The following is a 21,589-nucleotide window of genomic DNA, read 5'->3' as shown; positions in this document are numbered from 1 at the left end:
TGTGCCTCAAAAACTAACAGTGTCTCCTCAAATAAAGAAAATCCCCTTGCCATTTCCTGCATTGTGTATCTCTTTGGTTCGCCAGAAGCATTGCCACCAAACAACAGAGTTAGCCTATCCTTTGCTGCTTTATAGCTTGGAATCAACTTTTCCTCCTTACTGATGTAACTTCGGTCTGGCATCCTCTTGCAGTACAGTCCTGTCTCATCCACGTTAAAAACCTGCTCAGGTAGATACATGCCTTCATCAATAATTTCTCGAAGCGTTTCAGGAAATTCCCAGGCAGCTACCGGGCAGCTACCGTATATGCACTTGCTGCCTCGCCACTTACTTTTACGTTGTGAAGGTTGGCTCTAGCCTTGAACCGATGAAACCAGCCATGGTTGGCATTAAAAGATGCGCCCTCTGATTCTTCACCATGTTTCTCCTTCAAGTCTTCATAAAGGCTTTTGGCTTTCTCTTGAATCAGCGTTAAGCTGAGCGGGACTCGACACTGATGCTGATCCTGCATCCACACACTGAGAAGTTTCTCCATCTCCTCCATCACTTTTCCACGCTTCTTCGATATTATTGTTGACATCATTGGCACAGCAGACTTCACATGTTCCATGATCTTGTCCTCATTCTTCAGAACCGTGCCAATGGTTGAATGATTCATGTTATAAGAATGAGCGACGTCTACCATCTTTTCGCCTCGCTCCAGTCTCTCAATTATTTTCACTTTTGTTTCCATTGTTATCGCTTGACGCTTCTTAGCAGTACAAGCTACATCACCGCTGCTTTTACACTTGCTTCTGGACATCCTGGGCTTGAAATAAAGATACTATACTACAGTACTCTATACAGTACTGTACAGTAAAGTACACAAAAACACAACCACTTGTGGAGGATGCACGCATGTGACAATGTACGCCAGACACATGAACTAACTTATGTGATTACATGCAAACAGACGTTCGCATCTTTGAAAGTTCACAACTTGAAGGTTCATATGTAGGGGACTTACTGTATAGCTATTTTAGAGGTGGGGTCCCGAGAAGTTAAGTAACCAGCAGAGGTTACATAGCTAGTAAGTGCAGAGGCCCGGATGGAATCATTGTTAAAGATAACTCCAGCTGCTGTAACAAGCAAACCCCAGAATATATGTGTATAGTTGTTCAAACACAATAAGAAGCATGTTTCTCATTCACATAAAATACAAATTGGGGTTTCTGATTGGCAGAGGGCTCTTATCCAAATTATGATTCAGGGTCCCAAGCTCCTTACATCACCTAGGCCTCAGGTCATCAGAGAAAGCTCATGGAGAATGGTTTGTAAGATTTTCTGCCGGGCCTGGTAGTGGCACACATCACTTCATGTGCTATTTCTCATTAGTTCCAAATTCCAATACAAGTACACTGCTACTTAAATGGTTTTAAAGACACCTTGTTAAGGTCTTATGCTTGTAGGACACCCTAGAGTCTGCACGGTCCTTACACACCCAATATAAAATACTTTATTGCACTTTTAAATGCTGGCATACAAGTTCATCGTAGACAGTGGTGAACTGTCCACAGACATTTTTAGGCTCAAGGAATTCAAATCCACTTCTCCAAAAGAACTTTTAGAGATAAACACTCATATAAAATATTCTCTTAAACAGCCCCCACTGTTTATAATATGATTTGATGCTCCATTGAAATTTCCACAGAAAGCTTCAAATACATCTTGGCTCAAACTTTTTCAGGCCAAGGTTACTTATTTTCCGATGAGTCAGAAGACCATGTTGATTGATGAAACTGGTGAAGTGTTGACATACATTTGGACGGTTAACCATTCTATTCCCCTCAACACCAAAATCATGCCAGTGTGTTTTGTAATTGCAAAATCCCCCTTGACTAGATGATAATTTAGGGAAGCAGTAATCCTGAGAAGTTAATCTTAACAACTTGTTTGTCTGGTTGAGCATTTCTGTCTTATGTAAACCGCTCAATTTATACAAATCTCAATGTATTTTTGAAGTATTTTGCCCATGTACCCTTAATAAATATCTCAAGACCTTTGTCATCTTTTCCAGTTCTTTTTTCTTTTCCTTCCTAACTCTCCTTGACACTTTGTGGTTTAGCTCAGTTTATTTAGATGTTTTTCTGTCATAAACTTGGTGGGGATAGGAGTGTTAGAGGTAAGTTTGGATTGGCCATCTGTGTTTTTGTAAATCTCAGAGGATTGCTATCAAGTCCCCTGGTCTGTGGGACAGCAGTTTCTTCCTTCTAGTCCTGGGTCTTTTTCATGCTCAGCAGAAAAATCAGTTGCTTTAAGACTGACATCCCCCTGGTCAAGTTGCAGGCTGTCTGCTTGGACATATGGTCGCTCTTTGATCTTTTAACAATTAATTTATTCTCTGTTGCCTCTGGTGCCTGGACCACCAGGCCTACCAGGAAGTCTCATTGTATTCTCTCTGAATCTCTGGGAAACGTGAGGATGGAGTTTCCTGTGAGCTTCACTTTTAGGGACAGATATCTTAAGTAACCTGATTGGAAATTTTCAACCTATGTGTGAACAGAACCTGGTGTTAATGTTTCTCCATTGGGGTCTGCATGGATTCATTCCTAGCTAACCCCTTCTCTTAATGCCATCTTATAGCATACAGTTCTGGACCAGGAAGAAAATGGTCATTTCTGCTTTCTTCTTTTTTTTTTTTTTTTTTAATTGTGCTAAAATATACCTAACATAGAATTTACTATTTTAACCATTTTGGGTGTACTATGCAGTGGCATTTAGTACATTCACATTGTTGTGCAACCATCACCACCATCCATCTCCAGAACTTTTCACCTTCTCAAACTGAGACTGTGTGCCTATTAAGTAATGACTCCATAATTCTACCTACCCCCAGCCCCTGGCAACCGCCATTCTGCTTCCTGTCCTGTGAATTTGACTTCTAGGTACCTCATATAAGTGGAATCTTGCAATATTTGTCCTTTTGTGTCTGGCTTATTTCATTGAGCTTAGTATCTTCAAAGTTGATCCATGTTGTACCATGTGTCAGAATGTCATTTCTTTTTAAAGCTGAATAATATACCACTGTATGTATAGACCATGTTTTGTTTATTTATCTGTTGATGGACATTTGGGTTGCTTCTACTTTTTGGCTATTGTGAATAATGCTGCTATGAGCATTGTGTACAAAAATATGAGTCCCTGCTTTTACTTGTTTTGGGTATATACCCTGAAGTGGAATTGTTGGATCGTATGATAATTCTATGTTTAATTTTTTGAGGAACCACCATATTGTTTTCCACATTCTTGATCCCTGTCCTGTCCTAACCTTGTGACTGTTTCATGGCTGAGGAGGGTGAGATGAGAGATGAGATAGACTAAGGGGCTTCTCCTCTCTCAGGGATTGTCTTTGTTCAGAACTTTTTTTTTTTATTATTCGATGAATGATGCCTGAGGAAAAAATTCTTTGACCTCATGTTAATGAATCCCTGAAAGAATAAAAGGGCCCCATCAACACTGAGCCCTGGGAGTTGTGAATCTGAGTGTTTTGTGCCTGATGTGACAAGGGCTGCTGGGTAGCAGAATCAAATAACACGTTCTCTTCAAACTTCTCCCGCTAGGTTAATAGGACATCACAAGAAATGAGAGATCCACAAGTGTGTCTTACTGTGGACTTCTCAGGTATAATATATCCGTACTTATAAAATGTAATAAGATGTACTAAACAGCCTTCAGATGCAATAACAAGGCCAGATTCTGGGACCGGGTGCCCAGAGGCATGAGCCTGGTGACCGAACTCAGTGATACTCACCTCCCAGGAGATGCCACATGGACTGCCTTGCCCAGCTCTCCATCCCAAAGTTGACGGGCCTCCCTCCTGGAGGTTACAGGTGGCTTCCTGCCTTGCACACAGAAACACTAAGTACACAGAGAACATTTTCTGTTCTCCAGAGCTTTCCAAATTGCTGACTTATGTAAGCTCCTCTAATGGGACTTGTGCAGTGAGACCCAAGAACAGTATCCACCATCAAACTAAAACCAGGTAGCTTACCTGTTGCTCCATCTAAAGCATATGCTTGCTTTATTTTTGGTTGCGTGAGAGGATGTCAGACCCACCCCAGGCTTGGCCACCTCACCAGCTGCATCCAGCAAGTTCGCTCTGGGACTTGAACTCCCTTGGGTTCAGTCCTCAGGAAAAGCTTGTGTGGAGAAGCAGAATCAGAGAGGATTACCTGAAGGATATACAGTCTCTCTGTTCTTCTTAGAAACTCCGACATTTATCTATCCCCGGATTAAGCCAGATCATCAAAAAAAGGAATTCCTGGCTGACGTGGTCCTGACCCCTTGTGGAAGAGCTTTTCCTGCTGGTCTCCTTTGAGTGATGCTGTAATGCTCAGCCCTATAAAACTCCTTGTTGTACAACCGCTGTCTTCACTCATCCACTATACACGGTACCTGCTGTGGGTGAAGCCCTACAAGAGGAATGGCTCCTTGGACTCTGTGCCGGGAACGGTTTTCTCCTTTGAGCGGTTGGTTTGTGTGATCCCGTTATACCATGTGGACCCCTGTCTGGTCTTGGCCACTGGGAAGCTCTGAGACAGGGCAGCAGTCTGCCTCCAGCACGGGGACAGAACTCAGGCTAGATTTTGTGTGTTGACTCACGCCTGTCTTTAACTCATTTTTGTAAGTTCTTCTTTTTCTTTTTTTTTTTTTCATTGCCTCACTTACTTGAGGTTGTTGAGTGATCTGATTTTTGTAAGCTATTTAAATCCTTTAAGGAGTAAATTGAGGGAATAAACATGAATCGGGTATTCTTAGTTGCTCTGAATGTTTAGAGGACAAAATGTATATCAACTGGTAGTTTTCAGGTAACTGGAATATGCTCAATACAGTTGGCCTTAAAACCACTCTTGTTCTGAGTGTGAGTAAACTGTAAGCTCTGTGCTCCTGGGGGCCTGGGCTGTCCCGGTCTCTATCTCCAGCTACCAGTGCTGTGTTTGGCAGGTAGTAGGTACTCAGTTAATATCCCCTGAGATTTGGACGAACAGGATCTGTCTGCACCTGAGTTACCCGCCAGCACAGCCTGTAGATGCTCAGAAGCAAAGAGAAGCCAAGATGCTCTGGTGTTTTCTCCGCCTTTGTCGCACGTCAGGGGGACACAGCTGGCACCTCTAACAGTCTTCCGTCTCCTCCTCTGCAGACTCACATTTCCAGACTCCCTCCCGGTGCGGTAGCCGGACAGTCCGTGGCGATTGAAGGTGGGGTCTGCCGCCTGGAGAGCCCAGTGAGCTGAACCTTCAGGCTGAACACAGAGCATCTGAGCGGCATTTCAGAACCCGAGCTTCGCAGGGTTTTAACCGAAGTTGGATGTTTTATCTCCCTCGTTTTATAATTCCTGTCGCAGCCTCGTGCATCGCTTGCGACACTAGTGCTGCTGTAGTTAGCGCTTGGTGACACGCGCGTCTTGGGCAGATGAGCGGGACTCTGTGTGTGCGTGTGTGCGTGCGTGTGCGTGTGTGTGCGTGCCCGTGCGCACGCGCAGTGTGTATGCTTGCTTCTCCTTTGATGAAATAGAAACTCCTCCTTATTGTGTAACCTCAGACCAGGAATGATTAAATCATCTTCCCAAAATGTGTGCTTTAATTGTTTACAAGTAAAACCTAAAGTTGCAGGAAACATTGTTGATTTCACAAAGAGGTACCAACTGTCTTTGATATAACGTGTCGGAACTGCAGAGTAAATCTACTCGTTGAAATGACTGACAGTGGCCATGCTCCATTTGATAACAGTGCTAGTAACAAAGTGTTTTTATTTGTTAGCCAGTTTAAGTGGATCCTATGGTAACTTAAACTGTTGTTCTCATCCCTCATATGGGGCATTTTTCTTTAACAAAGAATGGTTTCAGTGAAACAATCTAGCAGAGAATTAAGGTCAGAACCTTTTTAAGTAATAGTCTTATTGATAAAGTTTGTACTTCTTTCCTCAAGCTTTTCTAAGCTTAAATACTACATAGCTTCGAGCTGTGTGTACTATATTATGAAAGAATATGTAAAGAGAACATACAGTAATGCACAGTCCTTAATTTGTGTATAATGGAATGTTATTTACAATGTAACACTGTAAATAAGAAAGCAAAATTTATGGGAAAATTCAATATTATCTTTGTTTCTTGTTTAAATATATTTTTAAGATAAAGGCACAAAAATAAAAGAAACATATTACTGGGTATAGTGTGTGACTCCTCTTCTCAGACTAATAAATTATCTTTTGAATCGTAGATTGGAGAGCCGTTTTTTGTTTGTAAAAAGTTACTTCTTCCGGAAATCATACCTTTATGCCTCTTGCTGTGGTTCTGAGTATTCAAAATTCAGTTTCATCTCTGTGTAATTAGGCTGGACACCAGCAAGACGGAAGATGAACTTAGTACATGATTGAATGGTCAATACAGAAGTCCCTAAAATTTTCATTGTAATTTGATAAAAAATAACCAAGGGAAGGAATAAGAGCACTTTGCTTTGAGAAATGCAGTGGCATTCAGTGACAGCTGAAAAGTCAATGGTTTCAGTTGATAAATTGCTTCTAAATGTTATATTTAGTGATTCTGGAGCCACATAAGAAAACCAAGACTTTCCTTTTGATTTTACATGTAAGAAGTAGCTATTAAGAAGATACTAAAGATAGACTCACTCAGGGGGAGGAAGTTCCCTGCACCATATAATCATGGCTCTGGGCGGTAACTGATAAAGCCCCAGATGAAATTATACACTTGACATCGATGTATGGGCAAATTATAAAGGAAAGACAACCAAAATGGAGTGGGTGTAAATATGAATGCTTTGGGAGTTGCTGACTTATATTCCTCGTACAGGCAATTACATTTGTCTCGCTGTGTTCTCGTAGACAGGTTGGTGCCGTGGTATCTGTTTCTCATTCTTAATGAGGCTGAGAACTTAGTAAGAGATGGGCTGGCTGGTGGGGAGCCTTTGGCTTCAAAAGCTTTCAAAGACCTGTTACCTGTTGGCAGGGTTTTTTCAGGAACTGGATTGGATCACATAAAACTATCAGGACACTTTGGAGTCTGAAAATCATCTGACCTATTTCACCAGGAATGCCATTTCTTTCATCTCCTTTTGACTTTATTCTGTTCATATTTAAAAGTTTGGGCTTGTTAAACACCCCTTTTATGAAGAGATTAAAATGGTCAGTATAAAAGAACACAGCCCCTCCAAAAACAGTTTGTTAGGACTTTAGTCTCCAATTTCTAATTTTTTTTTAATTTAAGGAATATTATGAAACCAGGAGGAAAAAAAAGTCGAAGGGTCATGGAGGCAAGAAATCTTAATTATAAGATCAGATGTTAAAGAAGAGATACTGGAACCAGAAGGTATTGACAGATATAAAATCAACTTCGTTTCACACAAAAGTAGGAAAGATAGAAACAGATAAGAATGTAACCTCATTCCCTAGTCTGGCCTGTATCACCAAGACTCTGAAGCTGTGTTTGAAGGTGCCCACTTTTAATGTGGATGATCCTAACTATAGGCCTGTATTCTATTTCATTTTAAGGCCTGAGCGTTGGATGTTTGGTTCTCTTGGATACAGTTAAGCCTGGCCTGGATTCCTCGAGGCTGTCACTGTGATCCTGCTCTGAGTTTGGAAACAGGGATGTCTTCCGCACTTGGTGAGGAGGCGGAGGGTGTGTGCTCTACCCTAAGGAGTCCCTGTGCTGACTGACAGGTGTGGCAGCCTTATCTGGGCTCTGTCCTCACTTGTCACCTCTGCCACCTCTCCCTGCTTCCTGTGTGTCTGCCTGTGGGGCCCTTTCTTATCGTCTAAATGCCTCTTCTAAATGTGAACTTGAACGCAGATGCCAATGTCTGTTAGAACTGTGTACGAAGAACGTATAAACAAGCCCCTGATGCTAGTCTGAGATGCTTGTCTGTGAGCAAAATGGATGAGTTTCAGTTTATAGACGTGAGGACATCTCTTTTGGTTGCTCAAAAGCCTTTTGTGCTGAATTCTTCATCTTCTCCCATGTTTGAGAGTGGTGATGTTCACACCAGTTACCTGAAATAAGTAAGGTTACTCTGTTGTAACAGATGGAGGGTGTGAGGGAAGGAAGAAAGGAAGATTTAGAAAAGTGCTGGAACTATTCTCATATCTTGAAATTATATTTAATTATTGTGAATTTTTAAAAATCTGGTCATGGTTATAAAAAGCAATCCATGCTTATTACAAAAACTTAGAAAATAAAGAAAAGCAAGAAAAAATTTAACTCATAACCCCACTTCCCTAGAGACAACAGTTATTAACACTTTAGCTTGTAACCTTTAGCATCTATTCTTTTTTTTTTCTTTTTTGGCCAAGCCACGAGGCTTGTGGGATCTTAGTTCCCCGACCAGGGATCAAACTCATGCCCCCTGCAATGGAAGCGTGGAGTCTAAACCACTGGACCACCAGGGAAGTCCCTTAGCTTCTATTCTTAAAGACTCTTCTCATATATAAATTTTCTGTGCTTTCAACACAAAAATGGGATTGTATTGAACCCCCAAGTGGGGTTATATAACCTTCAGTTTTCACTTAATAATGTCATGAAAGCTGTCCAAACCTATAGGGTTACACATACCTCATTTACTGCTTCCCCATACAATGCTGGTTTAGCTAATTCATATATGGATATGAATACATATATTTTATCCTAAAACTTTTATAAATTGATCACAGTACTGACAGTACATTTTCAGCATCCATTCTCTGAGGCCACAGGTCCATGCAATGAGCACTGAGGTAAGGTCTTAGCCAACTCAGCAGGTGTCCCGGGACAGATCACTGTCATTGCCCATGGATCTTCTGTTTCACAGAGCCCCAGACGACTTTTACAGGCTCACATCTGCACCTCTGTGCCCGAGGACTTTCTCTGGAACCGTGGAAAGCTGCTCTGTCCCTGCACGCAGCGGGCCAGAAGTCCAGGGAACCAGCGCCCCCAGAAGCAGCTCTCAACAAGTGATGAACAGAAGTTGGTGTATAAATGTACAAGGAGCTCCCTTGCTCCTTGGGTGGGGTAATTCCGAGGCATGTGTTTCACACTGTTTTTGAGAGATTTTAAACTTCAGTTGCCCCCTGTGGTCACTGACTTATAAATACACCTTGTATTGGCTTTCTTCCCTTCCCTGTACACTTCCCCACCCCCAACCTGTGTTTCCTGGAATCATCTCCCAGATGGACTGCTTGCTCTCGACTCCTTGTCTTGGGGTTGCTGCTGAGGAACTTGAAACTAAGCTTCATTCTGTTCCATATGCTTTTGGTCATGAAGCCTCGGAGGGCCTTCATACTCTCCCCTGCAGAGGGTAGACTCACTGGTCTGCTAGTGCACCCGCTGCCACCCCCCCACCCCAGGGACTCTCCTCCTGCCTGTGCTCCTCGTGAGCTGTCTTCATCCGTAATATCCAGTGGACATTCTCCAGGTGATAAGGCTGGTAGTACCACGAAGGTGGAAGTTTATGACTAAGTCAGTGCTGACAGTCATCAGACCCCTGGAGGCGGGAGAAAGCTTTTAAGGAGGTGGGAATGAACAGAAGCTGAACAGCAGCAGGTCGTCATGGGTTGATGGACGCCTTAGGGGAGATGGCCTGGAATTGTGTTAACGGTAACTGGAAGAAACCATGGCCAAAGGTGTGTTATGACTTGAAGAGACCAAAGCAGTGTTGTCAGCGTCCCTGTGTTGTGAACACATCTACATGTTGACCAGGCTATAACAACCTCATATGACACCTGTTTCCAGAATGCCATCTCTCAAGCCTGGATATCCTTAACATAATTTTATGGTTAAATTTCTTTTTCACATTTCTTTTTTTTAAATTAAGGTATAGTTGATTCACAATGTTGTGTTAGTTTCAGGTGTACAGCACAGTGATTCAGGTACACATATATTCTTTTTCAGATTCTGTTCCCTTACAGGTTATTACAAAATATTGAGTATAGTCCCCTGTGCTATACAGTAGGTCCTTGTTGGTTATCTATTTTATATATAGTAGTGTGAATCTGTTCATCCCAAACTCCTAATTTATCCCTCACCTTCCTTTCCCCTTTGGTATATGATTAAATTTTTAAGCATTGCCTCCTAACATTTTTCTTAAAACAAAATGTTTATTAAGTCAAACCCATCAACTTTACTCTGACATAAACCCTATAATTGCTCAACATTGTGAATCCCTTTGTGCCGTGATGCCTCATCTCCTTGCCCTGCTTAGGGTTGCAGTGGTGGGTCACGGGGTGGAGGATCTACAGAGGGATGAGGGTTGGAAGCCACTCCTCCCTCCCAGGAACTGGCCCAAGAAAAGGTTGAACCCAGAAGATAAGCCTTTGTGTGTACGGTGAATTTGACTTTAGCTGGTAAATGTGGGAAGGAGGTGTGGATGGGTGAATGTCGTGGGCTACAGGTAGGAGTGAGTGAGCAGGAGGTTGGCAACATACAAGCAATCCTTTTACATTAGTATTTATTCTGGGAGAGTTAGAATTCTTAAGCAATACACTGCCTTTCCCCAACACTTCATTTGCGGAAAATTCACAAGGTATTAGCCCAGATGTGTATCATCAGAGACCCACAGGCTAACCAAATTGACCAGGCAGTTTTTCTTTTCCCACACGCTGCTGTCTCTGAAGTGTACGGCCACAGGAAGGATTACATCGAAAACTGGCAAGGGCCTTCCTCCAAGGCTGCACACTCAGCTTCCAGAAGCCCATCAGCCAAGCCCAGGGCGGTTCTTCGTGACCAGTTGTGGAAAGCGGGAGGGAAAGCAAGCACCGTGGTTTTTCCTTTACATGGTAGAGTCGTTGAAGCCCTGAAACCACAGTGGCAAAGCCAGAAAAACTGGGCGAGGGTTTCTCTACCTCAAACTGCCATGGGGGTTTCACTGATTGTCAACAGAGCTTCAGAAGCTGGAAAGAAAAGAATCTAAACAATTTCTTTGCCCTCTGCTGTGGCTATTATCTTGAAGATCCAAAGAGTTTCTCCTAAAATGGCCTTTTCTCACCTTGGAAAATCCAGCAGTGCTTCAGAGATAGAGGATATTGTTCTTCTACTCTATTAAGAAAAAACAAACATTCTTTTCCATTTAGAAGTAGTAAGATTTTAATCTTTCCACCCAAGGTTTCCCCTCAAACCTGTTAACTAGCTGCCTACTCCATCTAGCTAATGCTTACTCTATTCTTCTGGATACTCAGACCAAAATTCTTGGGTTCTTTTTTTCACGTATCACAGAATAACAAATCTGAGCAGCTTGGACAACAACTGTTTTATTTGCTAACAACTCTGTCAGTGAGACTTGGCTTCTCTGAGTGGTTTTCCTGCTGCTCTCACTGGTAGTCACTGGTGTGCTGAACTTAGTTAGAGGGCGAGCTGGGGGGTGGGCCGACTGAGCTTCCTTCCTCCGTGTCGGCTCAGGGCCTCTCCTTCTGCATGAGGCCTCTCAACATGTTCCTTTCAAGACATGCTGCATCCAGGTTCCCAGCAACACAAAAGCAGAAGCTTATTATTATTTTTTTTTAATATTGAGCTGCATGAGCTGTTTATATATTTTGGAGATTAATCCTCTGTCCAATGATTCGTTTGCAAATATTTTCTCCCATTCTGAGGGTTGTCTTTTCGTCTTGTTTATGGTTTCCTTTGCTGTGCAAAAGCTTTTAGGTTTCATTAGGTCCCATTTGTTTATTTTTGTTTTTATTTCCATTACTCTATGAGGTAGACCAAAAAGATCTTGCTGTGATTTATGTCAAAGAGTGTTCTTCCTATGTTTTCCTCTAAGAGTTTTATAGTGTCTGGTCTTACATTTAGGTTTCTAATCCATTTTGAGTTTATTTTTGTGTATGGTGTTAGGGAGGGCTCTAATTTCATTCTTTTACATGTAGCTGTCCAGTTTTCCCAGCACCACTTATTGAAGAGACTGTCTTTTCTCCATTGTATACCCTTGTCTCCTTTGTCATAGATTAATTGACCATAGGTGCGTGGGTTTATCTCTGGGCTTTCTATCCTGTTTCATTGATCTATATTTCTGTTTTTGTGCCAGTACCGTATTGTCTTGATTACTGTAGCTTTGTAGTGTAGTCTGAAGTCAGGGACTCTAATTCCTCCAGCTCCGCTGTTTTCCCTCAAGACTGCTTTGGCTATTCGGGGTCGTTTGTGTCTCCATACAAATTTTAAGATTTTTTGTTCTAGTTCTGTGAAAAATGCCATTGGTAATTTGATAGGGATTGCATTGAATCTGTAGATTGCTTTGGGTAGTATAGTCATTTTCACACTATTGATTCTTCCTATCCAAGAACATGGTATATCTCCATCTGTTTATGTCATCTTTAATTTCTTTCATCAGTGTCTTATAGTTTTCTGCATACAGGTCTTTTGTCTCCCTAGGTAGGTTTATTCCTCGGTATTTTATTCTTTCTGTTACAATGGTAAATGGGAGTATTTCCTTAATTTCTCTTTCAGATTTTTCATCATTAGTGTATAGGAATGCAAAAGATTTTTGTGCATTAATTTTGTATCCTGCAACTTTACCAAATTCATTGATTAGCTCTAGTAGTTTTCTGGTGGCATCTTTAGGATAATCTATGTATAGTATCATGTCATCCGCAAACAGTGACAGTTTTACTTCTTCTTTTCCAGTTTGTATTCCTTTTATTTATTTTTCTTCTCTGATTGCCATGGCTAGGACTTCCAAAACTATGTTGAATAATAGTGGTGAGAGTGGACATCCTTGTTTGCTCCTAATCTTAGAGGAAATGATTTCAGTTTTTCACCATTGAGAATGATCTTTGCTGTGGGTATGTCGTATATGGCCTTTGTTATGTTGAGGTAGGTTCCCTCCATGCCCACTTTTTGGAGAGTTTTTATCATAAATGGGTGTTGAATTTTGTCAAAAGCTTTTTCTGCATCTATTGAGATGATCATATGGTTTTTATTCTTCAGTTTGTTAATATGGTATATCACATTGATTGATTTGCATATATTGAAGAATCCTTGCATCCCTGGGATAAATCCCACTTGGTCATGGTGTATGATCCTTTTAATGTGTTGTTGGATTCTGTTTGCTAGTATTTTGTTGAGGATTTCTGCATCTATATTCATCATTGATATTGGTCTGTAATTTTCTTTTTTTGTAGTATTTTTGTCTGGTTTTGGTATCAGGGTGATGGTGGCCTCATAGAATGAGTTTGGGAGTGTTCCTTCCTTCACAGTTGTTTGGAAGAGTTTGAGAAGGATGGGTGTTAGCTCTTCTCTAAATGTTTGATAGAATTCACCTGTGAAGCCATCTGGTCCTGGGCTTTTGTTTGTTGGAAGATTTTTAATCACAGTTTCAATTTCAGTGCTTGTGATTGGTCTGTTTATATTTTCTATTTCTTCCTGGTTCAGTCTTGGAAGGTTATACCTTTCTAAGAATTTGTCCATTTCTTCCAGGTTGTCCATTTTAGTGGCATAGAATTGCTTGTAGTAGTCTCTTATTATGCTTTGTATTTCTGCGGTGTCCATTGTAACTTCTTTTTCATTTCTAATTTTATTGATTTGAGACCTCTCCCTCTTTTTCTTGATGAGGCTGGCTAAAGGTGTATCAATTTTGTTTATCTTCTCAAAGAACCAGCTTATTTCTATTGAACTTTGCTATTGTTTTCTTTGTTTCTATTTCATTTATTTCTGCTCTGATCTTTATGATTTCTTTCCTTCTACTAACTTTGGGTTTTGTTTGTTCTTCTTTCTCTAGTTCCTTTAGGTGTAAGGTTAGATTGTTTGAGATTTTTCTTGTTTCTTGAGGTAGGCTTGTATTGCTGTAAACTTCCCTCTTAAAACTGCTTTTGCTGCATCCCATAGGTTTTGGATCATCGTGTTTTCATTGTCATTTGTCTCTAGGTATTTTTTGATTTCCTCTTTGATTTCTTCAGTGATCTCTTGGTTATTTAGTAACGTATTGTTTAGCCTCCATGTATTTGTGTTTTTTATGGTTTTTTCCCTGTAATTGATTTCTACTCTCATAGCGTTGTGGTCAGAAAAGGGTACTTGATATGATATCAATTTTCTTAAATTTACTGAGGCTTGATTTGTGACCCAAGATGTGATCTATCCTGGAGAATGTTCCATGAGCACTCGAGAAGAAAGTGTAATCTGCTCTTTTTGGATAGAATGTCCTATAAATATCAATTAATTCTATCTGGTCTGTTGTGTCATTTAAAGCTTGTGTTTCCTTATTAATTTTCTGTTTGGATGATGTGTCCATTGGTGTAAGTGAGGTGTTAAAGTCCCCCACTATTATTGTGTTACTGTTGATTTCCTCTTTTATATCTGTTAGCAGTTGCCTTATGTATTGAGGTGCACCTATGTTCGGTGCATATATATTTATAATTGTTATATCTTTTTCTTGGATTGATCCCTTGATCATTATGTAGTGTCCTTCCTTGCCTCTTATAACATTCTTTATTTTAAAGCCTATTTCATCTGATATGAGTATTGCTCCTCCAGCTTTCTTTTGATTTCCGTTTGCATGGAATATCTTTTTCCGTCCCCTCACTTTCAGTCTGTATGTGTCCCTAGGTCTGAAGTGGTTCTCTTGTAGACAGCATATATATGGGTCTTGTTTTTGTATCCTTTCTGTGAGCCTGTGTCTTTTGGTTGGAGCATTTAATCCATTAACGTTTAAGGTAATTATCGATATGTTTGTTCCTATTCCCATTTTCTTAATTGTTTTGGGTTGTTCTTGTAGGTCCTTTTCTTCTCTTGTGTTTCCCATGTACAGAAGTTCCTTTAGCATTTGTTGGAGAGCTGGTTTGGTGGTGCTGAATTCTCTTAGCTTTTGCTTGTCTGTAAAGCTTTTCATTTCTCCGTTGAATCTGAATGAAATCCTTGCTGGGTAGAGTAATCTTGGTTGTAGGTTCTTCCCTTTCATCACTTTAAATATGTCATGCCACTCCCTTCTGGCTTGTAGAGTTTCTGCTGAGAAATCAGCTGTTAACCTTGTGGGAGTTCCCTTGTATGTTATTTGTCATTTATCCCTTGCTGCTTTCAATAATTTTTCTTTGTCTTTAATTTTTGCCAGTTTGATTGCTATGTGTCTCGGTGTGTTTCTCCTTGGGTTTATTCTGTATGGGACTCTCTGCACTTCCTGGACTTGGGTGGCTATTTCCTCTCCCATGTTAGGGAAGTTTTCAACTATAATCTCTTCAAATATTTTCTCGGGTCCTTTCTCTCCCTCTTCTCCTTCTGGGACCCCTATAATGCGAATGTTGTTGCATTTCATGTTGTCCCACAGGTCTCTTAGGCTGTCTTCATTTCTATTCATTTTTTTTTTCTTTATTCTGTTCCACAGCAGTGAATTCTACCATTCTGTCTTCCAGGTCACTTATCCGTTCTTCTGCCTCAGTTATTCTGGTATTGATTCCTTCTAGTGTAGTTTTCATTTCAGTTATTGTATTGTTCATCTCTGTTTGTTTGTTCTTTAATTCTTCTAGGTCTTTGTTAAACTTTTCTTACATCTTCTCGATCTTTGCCTCCATTCTTTTTCCGAGGTCCTGGATCATCTTCACTATAATTATTCTGAATTCTTTTTCTGGAAGGTTGCCTATCTCCACTTTGTTTAGTTGTTTTTCTGGGGTTTTATCTTGTTCCTTCATCTGGTACATAGCCCTCTGCCTTTTCATCTTGTCTATCTTTCTGTGAATGTAGTTTTTGTTCCACAGGCTGCAGGATTGTAGTTCTTCTTGCTTCTGCTGTCTGCCCTCTGGTGGATGAGGCTATCTAAGTGGCTTGTTCAAGTTTCCTGATGGGAGGGACTGGTGGTGGGTAGAGCTGGCTGTTGCTCTGGTGGGCAGAGTTCAGTAAAACTTTAATCCACTTGTCTGCTGATGGGTGGGGCTGGGTTCCCTCCCTGTTGGTTTTTTGGCCTGAGGCGACCCAACACTGGAGCCTACCTGGGCTCTTTGGTGGGCCTTATGGTGAACTCTTGGAGGGCTTACACCAAGGAGTACTTCCCAGAACTTCTGCTGCCAGTGTCCTTGTCCCCGTGGTGAGCCACAGCCACCCCCTGCCTCTGCAGGAGACCCTCCAACACTAGCAGGTAAGTCTGTTTTAGTCTCCTATAGGGTCACTGCTTGTTCCTCTGGGTCCTGATGCACACAATACTTTGTGTGTGCCCTCCTAGATTGGAGTGTCTGTTTCTCCCAGTCCTGTCAAAGTTGTGCAATCAAATCCCGCTGGCTTCAAAGTCTGATTCTCTAGGAATTCCTCCTCCCATTGCTGGACCCACAAGTTGGGAAGCCTGACATGGGGTCAGAACCTTCACTCCAGTGGGTGGACTTCTGTGGTATAAGTGTTCTCCAGTTTGTGAGTCACCCACCCAGCAGTTGTGGGATTTGATTTTATTGTGATTGCTCCCCTCTTACTGTCTCACTGTGTCTTCTCCTTTGTCTTTGGATGTGGGGTATCCTTTTTGGTGGGTTCCCATGTCCTCCTGTCAATGACTGTTCCGCAGTTAGCCGTGACCCCAGTGCTCTCACAAGAGGGAGTGAGAGCACGTCCTTCTACTCCACCATCTTGAACCAATCTCCCCACTTTCTAATTTACCATGTAACTAACATATTTGTTTGGTTTATGTGTCTTCCTCCATGTGAAAGTATTCTCCCTGAAAATAGGGCATTTTTGTGTTACTCACGCTATCCCTCCAGCACCTGAGACAGTGCCTGGCACATAATAGGTCCTCAATAAATATTTTTTAAATGAGTAAATGAGGGGTCCTCATGGTGACATGGAAGAGACAGTGTGGAGCAGTGTAGTAGTTTTCTATTGCTCTCTAGAAAATTACCACAAACTTAGCAGCTTAAAGGAACACAAGATTATTATCCCACAATTCTGTCAATCACAAGCCTTTGGTTGATTTCTTTTCTCCATCTCCCATGGGTCAAAATCAAGATGGTGGGGCTTCCCTGGTGGCGCAGTGGTTGGGAATCTGCCTGCTAATGCAGGGGACACGGGTTCGAGCCCTGGTCTGGGAAGATCCCACATGCTGCGGAACAACTGGGCCCGTGAGCCACAATTGCTGAGCCTGCATGTCTGGAGCCTGTGCTCCGCAACAAGAGAGGCCACGATGGTGAGAGGCCCGCGCACAGCGATGAAGAGTGGCCCCCGCTTGCCGCAACTAAAGCCCTCGCACAGAAACAAAGACTCAACACAGCCAAAAATAAAAATAATTAATTAATTAACTTAAAAAAAAAAATCAAGATGGTGGCAGGGCTACATTCCTTGTGAGAGGTGCCAGGGGAATGTTTGTTTCCAGCTCATTCAGGTTGTGGGTAGGATTCTGTTCCATGAGGCTATAAGAATGAGATCACCATGTCCTTGCTGGCTGCTGGCTGGAGGTTGTTTTTAGCTTTCACTGACATTCCTTGGCTCCTGGCCCCCTTCCTCCATCTTCAAAGCCAATGACAGCTGGGTTGAGTCCCTCTCATGCTTTGAATCCCTGACTCATCTCCTTAGCCCTGTCTCTCCCACATACTTCTTCTGGCTACAGCAGGGAAAGGTTCTCCACTTTTCAGAGCTCTTGTGATTAGATTGGGCCCAACTAAGCAATCCAAGATAATATCCCCATTGTAAGGTCCATACTCTAATCACATCTGCAAAGTCCCTTTTGTCATGTAAGCTACATATTACAGGTTATGGGGATTAGGGCGTGAGCATATTTGTGGGCCATTATTCTGCCTTCCAGAAGCATTAGAAGTGCAGTGAACTGAAAGAAGGATATCAGATGCTGGCCCTGGCACACTAACCTCCTATGTAGTCTTGAACCTGTCCCCTAAATTATTGGGGTCACAGTTTCTTCATGTGCCAAATTAAGGATGTTGGATTAAATCAGAGCTCCCTAGAGTTTAGGCTTCCTTAAAAAATAATGGGTCTGGTAATGCTGAGCCACAATGATGCCATAGTTCCTCCAGCCTCCTTCATACCTTTATATGACCTACTCTGAATACTATGTTTTTCACTTGCTTGTTAAGCAAATGTCTAAAACTTTGATATACTGTATTGAAATAGATGCTCTCAAATATTGCTGGTAGAAGTACGTAATACAGCACTTCTGAGGGCAATTTGGCAATATCTATCAAAATTACATGTGGATTTACCCTCTAAATCAGCAACATACTTCTGGGAATTTATCTTATCAATACACCTACACACATACCAAAATGACATATGTGCAAGGATATTTGTTGCAGCATGTTTGTAATAGCAGATTATTGGGGATAACCCATACTTATTATAAAGATGTTAAATGAACTATGATTTATCCACAGAATGGAATAGGATTAAGCTGTTGAAAAGGAAGATGAGTTTCTCTTTTTGATGGCGTGGAAAGATCTTCAGGATATATTAGATGAAAAGGGCAAAGCAAAGGTTGGTGTGTATAACATCCTGTCTTTGGGATAAGAATTAGGACAAAGACTATATATAACTATTTTCTTATATTGCATAAATTCTGGAAGGATACATAAGGAAGAAAGATTGATATCTATAGGGGTAACAACTCTAGGGATGAGGAATGGAGTAAAGAAGGGACTGGATGAGAGAAAACATGTTAATGTAACCAATCACCTTCTGCTCTAGTCTCAGGAAGGCCTCTTGCTCTTGGATATGCTCTTCTATCCCCCACTTTTTAAAAACTTTTTATTGGAGTATAGTTGCTTTACAATGTTGTGTTAGTTTCTGCTGTACAACAAAGTGAATCAGCTATACGTATACATATATCCCCTCTTTTTTGGATTTCCATCCCATTTAAGTCACCACAGAGCACTGAGTAGAGTTCCCTGTGCTATACAGTTCTCATTAGTTATCAATTTTATACATAGTATCAATAGTGTATATATGTCAATCCCATTCTCCCAATTCATCCCACACCCCTTCCCCCCCGGTATCCATACGTCTGTTCTCTAGGCATTTGAGTGAGGATTACCACCATTTGTGACCTGGCCTCATCCAGCTCCCCTGCTCAGGACTGGTCCTGAGCAGCTGTCCAAATCAGATGCCCTGGCCAGACCAGAATCCTTACCAGAGGCAAAGAGTGGATTCAGAGTCAATTACCAAAAATCTCTTCCATTGCCTCAGTGTCTGGTCATATTTTCCATGTTTTACTTTAATTTCATTTGATTCATGGTTACAGTTAAGGGGCTAATGGCAGCTGGTTGACTCCCAAAACATGAAGCTATTATTTAGGGCAATACTGGCTGCAAGATAGATAACCCCCGAAATCTCAAAGTCTAAATATGATAAAGCTTTCTTGCACAGATGAAGTCTAAGTGGCAGCCATCCTCCAAACAGTGATTCAGGAACTGAGGTCCTTCCATCCTTTGGCTCCAAAATATTTCATGCATGGCTTCCAAGGTCTCTGCAGAAAGGGAAAGAGAGAGGCTCATGTCTAGAAGAGTAGACATGAGAAGAAAGGGTTGGGGCACATGAAGCAGCAGGAAATGTGAATGTGAGTATCTGAGAACGTGTCTTCACTGGAGCTCAAGGACTACATGTCTTTCATCTCTTCTATTTTTTAAGACCATTTTTATAAGGATATTGAGTTCTGCATTTGGAGTCTTAAAACTTCGTAGCTAGACAAGGCAACAAAGATCATTTAGTAATTACCAACATTTAATATTTTAAAAGTTCTCAGAAAGAGAATGTGATGTGCCCCAAATCACAGGGGAAATAGACTTCACCAAAATAGTGTAGCCATTTCACAAATCAAATAAGCAATCAAACAACAGCAAAAACAAGCCCCAGAGAGGGGAGAGAGAAATCAGTAAGCAGAGTTGCTATATCATCTAAAATGTCCAGTTTTCAACATAAAATTACAAGACAGCAAAAGGGATAGGTACATGTGACCTAGCCTTGGAGGGAAACGAGCAACAGAAACTATCTCAGAGGAGGGCCAGATGTCAGATTTAACAAAGACTTTAAAGTAGCCATCACAAATATGTTGTGGACTGAACATTTGTGTCTCTGCACCAAATTCAAAATTTGAAATCCTAGCCTCTAATGGTGATGATAGTAAGAGGTGGAGTCTTTGGGAGATAGTTAGGTCATGAGAGTGAAGCAATCATGAGTGGGATTAATGCTCTTATAAGAAACCTGAGAGAACTAGTTTCCTCTCTCTGCTCTTTGCAATTTGAAGGCACAGCCATAAGACAGACATCTGCAAACCAAGAGGAGTGCTCTCAACAGAATCCAATCACACTAGCACCCTGATCTTGGACTTCTTAGCCTTCAGAATGGTTAGAAATAAATGTTTGTTGTTTAAGCCACCCAAGACAGAAATGCTCAAATAACTGAAGGAAACCATGCTTGAAGTAGTAAAGTGAGGTATGAAGACAATATCTCATGGAATAGATAATATCAATAAAGAGAGAGTAATTATAAAAAAAGAACCAAATGGAAATTCTGGAGTTGAAAAGTACAATGACTGAAATTTTTTTAAAAATGTATTAGAGGTGCTCAACAGTAGATTTGAACTAGCAGAAAAAGAACTAGCAAACTTGATAGATCGATAGAGATTAGACAATGTGGAGGGCAGAGAGAAAATAAAATGAAGAGTAAAGATCCTCAAGGAAATGTGGGACACCTTTAAGTTCACCTGTGTATGCATAGTGGAAGTATTTGAAGGAGAAGAGAAAGAGAAAGAAGCAGGAGAAATGTTTGAAGAAATAGCAGCTAAAAACTTCTCAAATTTGCTGAAAAACTTTGATCTACACACTCAGGAGGCTCAACGAACTTCAAATAGGATAAATGCAAAGAGATCCACAAATAGACACATCATGATAAAAGTGCTGAAAGCCAAAGACAAGGAGAACACCTTGAAAACAAGAGAAAAATGAATCATCTCTTATAAGGGAAACCCCAGAAAATTAACGGCTGATTTTTGATCAGAAACGATACAGGCCAGGAGGCAGTGGAACAGCATATTCAAAGTGCTTAAATAAAAACTCTTAACAAGAATCTTATACCCAGCAAAATTATCTTTCAAAAATGAAGGTAAAATTAAGATATTTCCAAGTAAACTAGAGAGAGAGAGAAAGAAAGAGAGAATTTGTTGCTAGCAGACTAGCTTTACAACAAATATTAATGGAAGTCCTTCAGACTGAAAGCAAGTAAACCCAGATGGAAATCGGAATCCACACAGAAAAACAAAGAGAGTCAGTAAAGGTGATCATGTATTTATAAAATACAGTATAAGTGCATATTTTTTCCTTTCTTCTATTACCTGATTTAAAAAGCAAGTGTATAAAATAGTATGTTAAGTAATTGCATTGTTGGACCTAGAATGTATAATGTAATATATTTGACAGCACAAAGGATATGAGTGGGAGCAGAGTTGTATGGAGTAAGAAAATGAAACCAGATGGTAACATGAACCCACAGGAACAAATAAGGAGAACCGAAATGGGTAAATCAGAAAGTAAATGTAAAAAATGTACAAATATACACTTGCCCTTCTTTCTTATTGAAGCTTCTTTAATAGATATAAAATTATATTACATAATAATTATAATGATGAATTGCATTTGCAACATCTATAGATATAATATATGTGATAAT

General features: G+C 40.8%; 1 protein-coding gene and 1 long non-coding RNA gene across 12 annotated transcripts in view; one reads left to right on the top strand and one right to left on the bottom strand.

The window, feature by feature from the left end:
- The window catches only part of TASP1 (taspase 1), a 385,678-nt gene that overhangs the window by 231,794 nt on the left and 132,295 nt on the right, over positions 1–21,589 (top strand). For 7 of the 11 annotated variants that reach the window (XM_082428630.1, XM_082428638.1, XM_082428636.1 and 4 more), the window contains one exon: positions 5,180–6,256. The exons of the other annotated variants lie outside the window; for them this stretch is intronic. In XM_082428630.1, the coding sequence (XP_082284756.1) occupies positions 5,180–5,213 (34 nt within the window). In that variant the 3' untranslated portion in view covers positions 5,214–6,256. Of the gene's footprint in view, positions 1–5,179; positions 6,257–21,589 lie in introns of those variants that run through there. 11 annotated transcript variants of the gene reach the window in all.
- Positions 1–21,589, bottom strand: part of LOC309644717 — a 74,310-nt gene that overhangs the window by 38,211 nt on the left and 14,510 nt on the right. The gene's annotated exons all lie outside the window — the stretch shown is intronic.

The sequence above is a fragment of the Balaenoptera physalus genome, assembly GCF_965194825.1.
Source record: "Balaenoptera physalus genome assembly, chromosome: 16".
NCBI lineage: Eukaryota > Metazoa > Chordata > Mammalia > Artiodactyla > Balaenopteridae > Balaenoptera > Balaenoptera physalus.
The sequence above is the reverse complement of the archived record's forward strand: the minus strand, read 5'-3'. Positions and strand labels throughout refer to the sequence as shown.